Genomic DNA, 13348 nt, shown 5'->3' on the forward strand with positions numbered 1-13348 from the left:
GCAGCCCGCGGTGCGGCCCATGGTGAGGCAGCTGTGCCCTGCAGCCCGTGGAGGTTCACGGTGGGGCAGATCTCCACCTGCAGCCCGGGAGGACCCCACACGGGATCAGGTGGATGTGCCCGAAGGAGGCTGTGACCCCGTGGGAAGCCACGCGGGAGCGGGTTTGCTGGCAGGGCTTGTGACCCCACGGGGGACCCACGCTGGAGCAGGCTGTGCCTGAAGGGCTGCACCCCAGGGAAGGGACCCACGCTGGGGCAGTTCGGGGAGAACTGTCTCCTGTGGGAAGGACTTATGTTAGAGCAGGGGAAGGGTGTGAGGAGTCCTCCCCCTGCGGAGGAAGGAGCGGCAGAAACAATGTGTGATGAACTGATCACAACCCCCATTCCCTGTCTCCCTGTGCTGCTGGTAGGGAGGAGGTAAAGAAAATGAAGAATAAAGCTGAGCCTGGGAAGAAGGGAGGAGTGGGGAGAAGGTGTTTTAAGATTTATTTTTATTATTACCCTACTCTGATTTGATTGTTAAACTAATTTCCCCAAGTTTTTCCCCTGTTTTGCCCATGATGGGTAATTAGTGAATGATCTCTCCCTGTTCTTATCTTGACCCACAAGCCTTTCATTATGTTCTCTGTCCCCTGCCTCCTGTCAGCTGAGAAGGGGAGTGACAGAGCAGATTTGGTGGGCACCTGGCATCCAGCCAGGGTTAACCCACCACAGAAGGAAGTGTAGCATCTATGATACATTTCATTCAACTAAAATTTGCAGAAAGCTGCAGATGTAAGTTAGGAAAATAAAAGATACAGGAAGAAATCACATCTGTCAAGGACCATGATTAAATGCTGACTTAAATTATGTGATTCACTGTTTGGGAAATCTTAGTATGAAAGCTCTAAGTCTTGGATCAATAGTATATAAAAAATGAATCTTGGACAGATACTAATCTGGCTTTGACCTTAGAATTACATACAGTTACAGAACCAAAGTTATTGATGCTCATCTTAAACAGACATGCCAAATATTAGGATCTGAAAACATAAATATTAGCTTCAGACGGAGGTAACTGATACTGATTTTTTTTTTTTGCCCCCCATTTTCTTTCTAGTGTTTAGGTACTTAAAGCTGTGGTTAAGATGTTCCCCTTAACTGCCTTTCTGCTGGAAGTCATGATTCAGAGTGAATGGGCAACTGCTAGACTGGTAGAAATATTTTTTTTTTCTTCTCCCTATCCTAGAAGAGTAGGGATAATTTTACTAAAATGGTATGCTGTGAGAGTTAACTAAATGGGACTAGAAGTCCCAAAACGGTTACATCATTCATGTTTTATTTCTAGAGTAAGAATTTATCACAAAGAACTAAATGGCAACATTGGTCAGTTTTTCTCTGTAAGCACAAGATTCTCTAGAGAGTTTTAATCTGCGCAGAGACAGGACTTGGAAGCTGTTGATGCCCAAGGTAGACCTGTTTTGCTCAGCTGCGTCACTGACTGTAGATGGGTGTTGTGTGAGATTCCTCTTGTTCTTGTTGCCCGATAACCATTCTTCCTTGTTCCTTTGCCCAAGGGGTGATTGGAATACCGCTGTACGTTGGAAGGAGCTGACTCCTAACACAGGTATCAGTTGGCCCAGGTGCTAATACCAGAGTCTTGATTAGCAAAGATGCACTTTAGTGAATTGCACAGATTTTTATTCGAAGGGAGGGTGTTAGATGCCCCAACCTTCTTTCAGTCATGATTAGACGTAAGTTCTTATTACAAAGTGTTCCCCTCATCATGAATCATCCACAATGGAATAAGTTTCTCAAAGTGGGCAGGCTGGAATAGTGCTGAGTGTTTTCCAGAACAAAATGTTAAAGGAACTGGGACAGGAGGCATGCAAATAGCTTGCTACCAGCTCAAGCAGAGGTGAGGGTGCCTGATCCTGTGCTTTTAGCTTTCATGTTTGGAGCCTCCATGTTTGAAGGCTAAAAGATTAATCCCAGGATCATTCTGTTCTCTTTCAAAGTACATCACCATTCTTCTGAGAGGAGGGCAGTTCACACAACCTTGTTCGGTAAATATTGTCACATCCTAAGATTTGACAGTTGTAGACTCAGGTCTCATGTAAAAGCTCTTTTCTGAGAATCAAATCTTTCACAAAAGAACTGTAGCAAACGGCCTTGGTGAGCTAATGAAATACTGAGTCCCAGGCGCAATTGAATTTTATGAGTAAGCTGTTTTCTTGTTCCTAGCAAAATCCAATAGCAACCTTCAACAGCAGAAATAAAGAAAATGTCTCCTAGTTCTTGTGCTCATTGATTTACCCTGTCTTTCATTTAAGAGAGATCAAGACCAAAAGAGTACCTTTGTGCTTGTGGATTTCTTGTCTCCATGAGACAACTATATTATAACTGAAAACACTAGCTGCATGTAAATAAAAGGCAGGGCATCCCTGTCAGCAGAAGCCTGGTAATTCTGGGTTGAATTAGTTTATTTATACTCCATTTAAGTTCAGACAGATTGTCACTGCCATCTGGTTCCCAGAGAGCAGCTAGAACAAGCACAGTGAAGTCTGTGCTTAGATTTAATTTATCAGAATTTCATGTCTTGCTAGATCTGTTATCACATAATTTCAGTAGACAGGGAACTTCAGTCACACCAAAGTTGTTGGACAACAAAAACAGAAGTTAGTGATATAAAACCTCAACCAGACAAGAGCGATGCATAGTTCTAGTCTGAAAATAGCCATCTATTGATTCTTTGCTGCTTAAAACGATAGCGAGGATTCAGAAGAAGAACCTGGGAATAGTCATGTTTTCTGCTGGCTGGGAGTCTGTGGTTCTCTGATCATTCAGCATGATTCAGGCAGAGTGCTGTTTACCTTAAAGGGATCTTCTTCCTTCTGAGGCATTGGGTCCTGCTGAAACTTTAGTGCAGAGGATATAACCTCGAGTCTCATAGCTTAGTTAACCTTGTTAACTCTGTATTTCTTTGAAGTACAGAGAGATGCATCTTTATGTTTCTGGAGAATCAATCCATCTTCCAGATGGAAACACTACCTCAATCTTAAGGTTTATCCCTTGATATCATCTATTTTGGAGTGATACAGGACAAGGGAATCTTGCAAAGTTTAAGAGGCAAGTGCATGGCCTCTAGGATTTGATCTTTCAGATTAAAATCACAGATTTACGTGTGTCTGTGAATGCTCCTTGGTAGGCATGTGCCTTATCCTATTATCTCCCAGCAGAGTTAGTATTCTATTTATGTTCTCCTTGAAGAGGTATTGCTAATATTCTTTTTTAGCTTATAATGGATCTTTGGGCTCTGGAGAATTAACTTTTTAATCTGCTGATTTCAGAAGTTGGAATACACCATTTTATTTTTGAGTTTTCAACCAGGAGGCCATACACCTGGTTAAACTGCATATATTTATTATATATACTGCAAAATGTGCAACTTTAATACTGTTGCATATATATGCCTATTGTGTGTCCCATAGTTAAATTTGCCTTGGAAATGGCTCACCTGACATGATTCACTGTGTAGCTAGATACAATTTTTCCCTACTGACAGGTGTAGGTTTTGTCTATGCAGCTCCATGCACCCAAGGATTTGCTGTTCTTTAGACCTTATCCTCAAAGGTTTAATACACTGGAGCAATTTTCTTTTATGTGAAGCTCATACTCTTCCTCAAAGAAGGTTTATGTCTTGTATCACTGGTCCAATTTCCTCTGACTAAAAATACTGAAAAAGTATATATCAAAATTAGAATTTGAGTCCCAAATCACAGCCACATCTCAGGCTTGTAATATTGTTGAGCATCTTCAGTTTTCTAATTACAGACTCTGAACCTAGTAAATAGGGAGGTTTTTTTTTTTTTAAAAAAAAGGTTGAACCTGATGTATGATCTTGCATATTAAATGTGTGGGTTTTAATCTCTGGGTGATGAAGGATGAAGTCGTCTGTTCAGAAGTGATGGGGGATAAACATGGCTTACACAACTGAGAGCATTTTAAATTGCTTTTCTGTTCCTTTTGATTCTTCTGACACCTTAGTGCCAGATCTTCAGTTGTTTATATTGAAGTTAATCAGTTTAGTTAGCATTTATTGTCTGAGTTACATTTGAATTGTGTTCAGTGTCAGAATCACAATTACTTTGTAGCTTAATGGCTTAAAATGTCTTTTTTATAATCACAGTATTAGCATCTTGAGTCAGTGTTCCTAGAAAATGCTCTCCTAGGATCTAGTTGTTAATTTAATTATTGAGACCAATATCGTATGTTTGCCTGTTATAAAAGGATAGACTTACAGTACAAGAATCAGGTGATTGAGAATATGCTATTTTTAATCCCAAATTGGTTTTACTCAATATTGAGAAAGCTGCTACTGGGAAAGTAGAAGATACCTTGTTGCTGTGTGATGGCGTCTTGTGCCAGGTAAACCTTCTGAGAATAGGTTGTTCTTGAGGACTTACTGGAGCCTTTACGTTATTGAATGGTTGTCATTGGTTTGTCACCTGAGGTAGTTGCAAAGGCTAGGTAGGTATAGTGTTCAGCAAAATTGAAAGCCACAAGTATTGCATTATATAAAAAAAATAAACCTTTTGACGATATCTTGAATGTCTTTGATAAATACAAAGCTGCTTTTTAAAGTAGGGCTTTGTGAGTGCATAAATGGTTGCTTATTGTGAACATTATTTGCAAATAGAATTGGTTATATGCACACATTCTGATAAACTGTCTTAATTCTGTTTGCTCTCTTTGCAGGCTGCGGACTTGAGTAAACCAATAGACAAAAGGATATACAAAGGAACACAACCTACATGCCATGACTTCAATCACTTAACAGCCACAGCAGAAAGTGTGTCTCTTCTAGTGGGCTTCTCTGCAGGCCAGGTCCAACTTATAGACCCTATTAAAAAAGAAACTAGCAAATTATTTAATGAGGAAGTAAGTAGAAATCTTAACATTGTTGCATGCAATGTATTTGTGATATTAAAGGTCCTAGATTCTCAGAGTTCTGTAGATGGCTCCATTTGCCTGTACAGCTTATCATTCAGTCACTATCTTTGCTTTTCAGCTATTTCATTGTCTTGGAATACCTACACAAAAATGTTATTAATGAAGAAATCTTTTGGAGTTTAAGATTAAAAATCAGGACTTTCTAGTTTGGGTAATAGTGTAACTAGAGTTAATGACAGTTAACTGATGGAAGGAAGGCCTACAAATCCAAATGTTGCTGCAGGCACTCTGCAGTCAGTTGTTCCTGAGGCTTCTGGTTCCAAATGAAAAAGAAAACATTTAAGCCTCTATTTAACTACTATATTATGGTCAAAATATTAAGTAAGATAAAAATACCAATTCTTTTGGTCAGGATGTTACAGCATAAACTGTCTGCATGAAGCATTCCTAAAGGCTTCCTTGGGAAAGACTAGTCTATCAAGCTGAATGCTGCGTAGAAAATGCTGAAGGCTTATGAGGCCTTGGCCATATGATGCACCTGAAATAACCTCTCCACCTGCTTTTTTTACTACTGTGCAATAAGGAAAGATAGAAGGGAGTACTGTGGGGGGACTAATGCCAAGTTGCAAGACCACTCACTGGCTCTGATTATCTGGTAATATTGCTATTCTTAGAAGAGTAAGTGTCTGGATGATAACTAGGAAAGGAATCTGGTAACTGGTACAACTTTTGACAGCTTTTTCTGCAGATAATAAGCTGTGGAAATTTGGGTGGTTTGAGGGGGATGATTGTTTTTTTTGGGGTGTGTTTTTTTGCTCCTTTTTGTGTTTTAATCTAGCTGCAGGTGAATTGGTGGGGGAGTAATAGCAAAGAGCTTTGCAGGTCTCTTTAATTTAAAAATAAATTTCGAATATGTATAAGAGCTTTGCAGTTGAAGTTAAGCCTTGCTCAGGTTTCAGACTGAGCAAGCATATCTTTCCCACCGCAGAGAGATGTATTGCTTTGCTCTGTCTTTGTGCAAAGATTGAAGTATTGTTCTCAATAGGGATGTTTTATAATTAGAACTGTCTAATTCCTCCTTAGCTTTCTAAAAGTAGCTACATCTAGATCAAAAGAGGGGTGTTTTTCTTCTTAGTGTTTTTCTTCTTACCTAGCCTTTTCCCACCTGCTCTGCATTTCTGCTTGTGTTGAGTGGGAAACAGTGCTGGAGAATCTCTTAATGTTACATGGAGTGCTCTGGTAAAAACCTCTGTATAAGTAGTTGAAATGTCCATTTTAGCATTGTCCCAACACCTCTACCCCTACACTACCACCCCCTTCAAAATACACAACCCACCTCAAACAAAAAAACCCTCAAACTTTTGTCATTGGTGCAGCTTCACCACTGGGAATGGTAGTTTGGATGTGTTACAGCTCTGACTTAGTCTTGTATGATAACTGTGTAAGTATTACGAATGGCAGTAGAAATACTATAAACAGCTAGAGTTTCATATCACAGAGCATTTCCTACTCTTGTAGCTGAACTGTAATTGCTTTGAGAAGAACTTCAGCTGAAATACTTAAATAAATGTGTAATGCGTGTTTACATGCCTTGATGTTGTTTACGCTGTAGACACTAGACAATAAGGCTGTGTTGCAGGCTGAATAGTTCTTGTGGTAGTCCATAAATGATGGAAGCACTGAAGCCACTTCCATTAGTACTGTTTTCTCTGTGCTATAAGAGCATTACTTCACTGTGGTGAGAATACATCCTTTGACAGGTTGGTGGAAATTAAATGAGATGACCTATTTTCTACAAACTAACAAAGGGATTTGCTCGGTGCTACCAAAACTCTGTGCACAGTAGGCTAGAGTTAAATGACTCGTTTCCTACACTGATTTTATCTGCAGTTACAACCAATTGTAAAACTTTTATATATTTTTAATCTGTCAATTACAGTATTGAAGTTTGCCCTGGATGAGTTTGGAAGTTCTGGCTTCATCTAAAGGCCATTTCAGAGAAACATCAGTGAGCATTGATGTTTGAGCCAGTTCGTTTTCTTCAAGATGAAGGTGCCTGTTGGGTTTTGATTATATTTAGAGTTTAGATAGTGTTTGAGAATAAACATGCCTTCATAGGCAGATGGTGGTCTAAATGAGCATTTATATCTTTCAACAGATTTAGTACTAGTGCTAGAGGTATTAGAATTTACCACCTGTCCTGTTCAGTAATTTGGTGATTCAGGTAGCCCAAAGCTCTGACTATCACCTGTGATAAAGCAATCAGGATAGCACTTAATCGTATGTGTCATAACAGGTTATTTCACATGACACGCGAAGTTATGTTGAACTTAAAATGCAATAGTCTTAATGCAGTCTAACTTGTTACTCTTCCTTTTTTTTTTTTTTTTTTTTTTTAAATTCTATTGATGTAGAAGACAATAGGGACTTGAAAGGCTGAGGTGAGTGATACTATGCAGCTTGTGGCTGCCTCCCTAAATCAATCTGTATCAAGAGTAGTATTCCTTCTAATTTTGTAAGAATTAAATTAGTGATATTTTCTTATTTCCAAAACCAACTAAGTATACCTCAGATTCAGTTGTTTCCAGGTGGTAGTTGGTTATTCTCAAGCTAGCCAATTGAATTATGTTTCTTTCATCTTTTAAAGTCTTTTTTATTTAAACTAAGGCCTTAAGCTGCATTTTTTTCCTAATAAACTTTTTCCATACTTGTGTTGCCAAAGCTCTTTCTCAGACCTCAATGCACGTTCCTTGATTGCCTAATTTTTTTCACTCCTTTGTGGTCTATGCATATAATTTTGTCACTTCAAGCTTGTTCAAAACACGGCTACCTAGATAATCTTGGCTTGTCTTTCTGGTGACTGAAGTTTCTTTACTTGCTATTCTTTCACCAAACTGAACATAAACTCCTTACCACAGCTCCTCTGCTGATTATTTGATACTGCATTCAGTCCATTCTTGTAATGCATCTTCCAGTCATACTGACTTCAGGTCTTGTTGTGCTGCAGAAGTGTGAGCCTGGTTGAAAGCTTTTAAAACTTGAGAAAGTCATAACTTTAGAGTTTTTATCTTCACGCTGAATTTAAAGCTCTGCTAGTTGAGAAGGGGATGAGTTGTAGTCACTTGCTACATATCAGTTTAAAGTCTCTGCATCTTACCTCCTTGAGCTAACCTGTTCTCATTGCAGATTGCAATCTTCTGTTTCATTCACAACCTTCTTGACCTAATGATCAGTTTTTCAGGGTGTCTGTACAGTATTTAAGATTGTATAGCCCAGCATGATTATGGACTTAAAATTTCTACTATAAAAGTTGAGCAACAGCTTTTAGGATTAGAGGTTGTATGTCATCTTGAGCTGCTCTAGTAGAGGAGAACAAGCAATTTTGCTTTGTTGCTGTATTGGTAGTAGATTCATAATGAGAAGACTGTTGCCTGTAGCAAGCCAGCTGGATTGATATTCCCTGTGCATATTCTCTTGGTGTGTACCAGGTAACTTCCTGTCTAATATTTCTGTTATCATCATTACTGAGACACAAGTGGTATATATCAATGAAAACATTACAAACTGTTAAAAATAATCACAACAGAAATGAAGAATGTTATTTTAAAGCTACTGCATTTGAGAAAAAATTCCCAGATTAAGTTACATCCCTCTGAGTACATCTCTCTGATATGAAATGGCTAATTTAACCAATGAGAAATTACAGGGGAGAGGCTTCCTTGTCTTATACTGAGGTTGACAGCAGTGGAAGTATGATCTAAAATAACCAGGTGCTGCTTTCCAGTGATAGTTTCAGACCCAGAATGGGTAACAGTCAACATATTATCCATCAGTTTGGGGTTTTTTGTTTGTGATAAACAGTATAGCAAGTTTGGGGGGGGTGTGTGTGTGTGTGATTTTTTTTTCCTTCTTTTGTCTTTTATTGCTTTTGTAACTTGTTCTGGTGTTTCCTTAGGCATTCTTGCCTCTTGTGTAGTTCATCTCTTCTTTCAGCCTATAATTAATATATACCAAGTACAAATCTCGAAAGTGCGTGTAAAGAATTACTTGTCTCCAAGTTGCAGTTGAGTGATGCTGTGGCCAACTTGGTAAGTTTTAGAAGTCCACCAGAACTATACCAGCAAATTCAAGGAGTCAAACTTTATCTGTCAGTTGTTACAGAACTGAAGATATTATGATCAAGAATGTTTGCTTAATTCTCTTGCAATGATGGACTCTAAAATGTTTTTCTTTAAAGGAGGAATCTTCTTAATTGGGTGGTAGCTGAGCATATTGACAGGTCTTTGGCTAAAGAATGAGAAGTAGTTGGAAGGTGGGGCTTCCAAGGTGAAGAGTACTGGTGCCTTCTGAATTGACTGAACCACTTGCATTTACTAACTTTCCAGCCACATGATAAAAGGGTCCCTGTGTATGTAGCTTTAGCTCCCTGAATCAGTAAAACCTGGTAAAGGCTCCTAAAGCATATTTTTTTTTTTTCAGAGGATGGATTTTATTTGTGATTTCAGATAAAACCAGAGTCTAAATTTACTGTTGTTGATTTGTAACCTGTTTGCTATGTAGTACAGATGAGTAACTGCCTTTTTTTCCTTTTAGCACATTCTGTGTTTTCTTGATTGTTTCCTTTTCATGCTTTTCAACCTACACAGCGAAAAATAAACCTAAGAACACTACCTTTAGATTTCATAACAGCAGATTGGCTTGATTGAAGTATGTTCTTTGTGGAATGTGACTGGACCATAATAATAATAATCTTTGGTAGCACTTTATCTAAAAGTAATTTCCTCTTTACTGCCTGATAAGTTTTTCCAAATATGCTAATGTAGCTTCTTTCTAGAAAGTTGAGTTCACTTTGCTTAAGTATTGTTCCCCATCCCTCCCCCTGAAAGCTTAGACTTACAGTTAATCATTAAAACTTTAATTTTCAGCCTTTCTGATGTGTATCTTCTTTGTTTTTCACAGAGACTAATAGACAAGTCCAGAGTAACCTGTGTAAAATGGGTTCCAGGTTCGGAAAGCCTTTTTCTAGTAGCTCATTCCAGTGGCAATATGTACTTGTATAACGTGGAGCACACTTGTGGTACCACAGCCCCGCACTACCAGCTACTTAAACAAGGAGAAAGTTTTGCAGTTCACACTTGCAAGAGTAAATCCACAAGAAACCCTCTGCTTAAATGGACAGTAGGTGAGGGTGCCCTGAATGAATTTGCCTTTTCCCCAGATGGGAAGTTCTTGGCCTGTGTGAGCCAGGATGGTTTTCTTCGTGTCTTTAACTTTGATTCAGTGGAATTGCATGGTACAATGAAAAGCTACTTTGGAGGACTGCTGTGTGTGTGTTGGAGTCCCGATGGGAAATACATAGTGACAGGTGGAGAGGATGACTTGGTAACAGTTTGGTCTTTCGTGGACTGTCGAGTAATAGCGAGAGGCCACGGACATAAATCGTGGGTCAGTGTTGTTGCATTTGATCCATATACCACTAGTGTAGAGGAGAGTGACCCGATGGAATTTAGTGGAAGTGATGAGGATTTCCAAGACCTTCATTTTGGCAGAGATCGAGCAAATAGTACACAATCTAGGCTATCCAAAAGGAACTCTACAGACAGTCGTCCAGTAAGTGTTACGTATAGATTTGGTTCAGTAGGCCAGGACACACAGCTCTGTTTGTGGGATCTTACAGAAGATATTCTCTTCCCCCACCAACCTCTCTCAAGAGCAAGGACACATACAAATGTCATGAATGCCACAAGTCCACCTGCTGGAAGTGGTGGAACTAACCCGGGAAGTAATGGAAACAGTATCACAACACCTGGAAACTCTGTACCCCCTCCTCTTCCACGGTCAAACAGCCTTCCACACTCTGCAGTCTCAAATGCTGGCAGTAAAAGCAGTGTCATGGATGGTGCCATTGCTTCTGGTGTTAGTAAATTTGCAACCTTATCACTACACGATCGGAAGGAAAGACACCATGAAAAAGATCACAAGAGAAATCATAGCATGGGACATATATCTAGCAAGAGCAGTGACAAACTGAACCTAGTTACTAAAACCAAAACGGACCCAGCTAAAACTTTGGGAACACCTCTCTGTCCCCGAATGGAAGATGTTCCCTTGTTAGAGCCTCTTATCTGTAAAAAGATAGCACATGAAAGACTGACTGTGTTAATTTTTCTTGAAGACTGTATAGTCACTGCTTGTCAGGAGGGATTTATTTGCACATGGGCAAGGCCTGGTAAAGTGGTAAGTTTTAATCCTTAATGCTGCATCAAAGAACTAGAACTCTGAATAGGTAGTTTTCTTGAAATATAAATGAATGTTGAATATAAAATTTCTTTATGCTTAATGTAAAAAAAATAAAAAAAATCCTCAGAGCCATACTTTTGGATACTGCATGCCATATTTCTGAATGATTTGAAGTGTCTTGGATACAATTATTAAGTATAGTTGCCTTCCAGCAGAAGAAATAAATACTGTGCATCTAAACTATTGATCAGTGTTCTAATACTTAAGCATAACCACAATATGGTGAAAGCTATTTATGTAAAAATTGAAGTAAAACCTGTCAATCACTAAAATAATTACAATCCTTCTAATGTTTTCTACAAAATACAGCACTCCCAGTGAGTAGCTTATGAAAAGCTGCTGCTTCTAAGACTAATGAGAAATGTGAACCTCTGAAAAAATTAAAACCAAAGTCTTTTATTCATCCATACTTTTCTGTGGTAGCCTGCCATTAATGTAAAACCACTGGCTTAAAACGTCAGCCATTTTATGCACAGATTTGTGAGCCCTTTACTGACTGTAGTTTATGCTCTTGAAATTGTGAATCAGTATTATCAAGGAACTCTAATTTTAGCCAGGTCTTGATTTATGTATTTGTTAGGGGAAATCATGCAAGCTTTCTCTAAGTAGTTTCAGTGTTATGTTACTGTCAGTTTTGTTAGGCAATTTGATCATCGACAAGCTTGTGCTTTTTGATGGCACCTATCAGTTGAACCTTTGTTAAAATATATTACTAGTTTTAACTCTTGTTGTTAATGCACTTGAACACAGATAAAACTTTTATTTTTCTTCTGTCCAATGTACAGCAAGCTAAATTTTGAATGAAGCTAAATATGTTGATTATTTTATTAAAAAGTACTTTGTGCTACAGTAGCTTTGTTTGCTGGCAACATTTTAAAGGAATACAGCTATGGAAACATTACCCATTACCAGAGTTGATCTATCAAAAAGGACTATTATTTTTGTGAAAATTTCTGAAAGGGCATTTAGGTTATCACCTGAAGAAAAAGAAACAATCTGGTAATGCCTGCATATTGCCACATTGGGCAAACTAAATGAAAATCTGATGTTCGTTAGGTTTTAACCATTTGGTTCATAAATCCGACTTTTGAAGTGGAGGTACTGTATATATTTATATACCACATCTTCATTGCTATAAACTTTTAAGAAAAATAATTGAGTTTTACTTAAAACTGTTTGTATAATGTAAGTTCATTTGAGTTGTTATCAAATTTGTCACAACATACGTATGCGTATAGAGCTATGTCTGCTCTGCATCTTAATGCATATTTAAAGGTTGGATCTAAAACTAAAAATTTTAAACCCTTTTCTGGGGAGAAGGGAGGAGGGTGTTGCCTAGAAGTATTTTTTGCCTAAGAACTACAGATCCAGCTTTTTTTTTTTTTTAAAAGCGCCCCTCGAACACTAGACTATTTTAAATGTTTGTCCTCAATGAAAATACTAAAGCAGTTATCACTTCTGTGACTCATTGCAATTCACATCTTATGAATTAACTTTATACATGTACAGCAGTGCCTCAGATTTCTGTTGTGACCTATATTTTCTTTTTGTTATAAAACTCTTGCGTACTACTAAACACTACACTGTTAAATTTATTTTCAGTGGCTGAGGTGGGTTTTGTTAGACTGGGTATAACAAATATTTTTGTGTATTGACTTTGATTTGGAATATGACATTTCAAATATTTCAGAGATAAAGTATGCAGTACCAAAAATCAGGATTTATGTATTGGCCAATATGGAAAACTTTAATTACAGGTAAGTAATTTTCATGCTGAAGTTATCACTTTCAAAATTAATATATTGCACACTGATGTAAATGCCATATTGTTTAGGAAGTATTTACTTAGAAATTTTCAAATGAATTTGTTTTTCTGATATCACTTGCATTTCTAGTGAGCTCACTCTGCTGGTAAAAACTAAATTTTGGTGGCATGTTTACAGGGCTTTGATAGGAAAATATTTGTGCCAGAAGGACGTTATGAGCATCCTTTTTGTTTATAAGAAAGCACTTAATAGTTTTACTTACTGAAAATTGTCAACGTATAAATCAGTCATGGTAATGTCTTTCTTACTGGGTTATATACCATTTATTCCTGTTTCGCCAGCTGTTTTATC

General features: G+C 38.0%; 1 protein-coding gene across 6 annotated transcripts in view; it reads left to right on the plus strand.

The window, feature by feature from the left end:
* The window catches only part of WDR20 (WD repeat domain 20), a 47386-nt gene that overhangs the window by 23795 nt on the left and 10243 nt on the right, over positions 1-13348 (plus strand). For 2 of the 6 annotated variants that reach the window (XM_074908679.1, XM_074908680.1), the window contains exons 2-3: positions 4737-4919; positions 9891-11168. In XM_074908679.1, the coding sequence (XP_074764780.1) occupies positions 4737-4919; positions 9891-11168 (1461 nt within the window). Of the gene's footprint in view, positions 1-4736; positions 4920-6870; positions 7048-9890; positions 12989-13348 lie in introns of those variants that run through there. The other 4 variants (XR_012633805.1, XR_012633804.1, XM_074908682.1 and 1 more) reach the window with 4 other exon arrangements.

This window comes from Athene noctua, chromosome 6, assembly GCF_965140245.1.
Source record: "Athene noctua chromosome 6, bAthNoc1.hap1.1, whole genome shotgun sequence".
In the NCBI taxonomy this organism is placed as follows: Eukaryota; Metazoa; Chordata; class Aves; order Strigiformes; family Strigidae; genus Athene; species Athene noctua.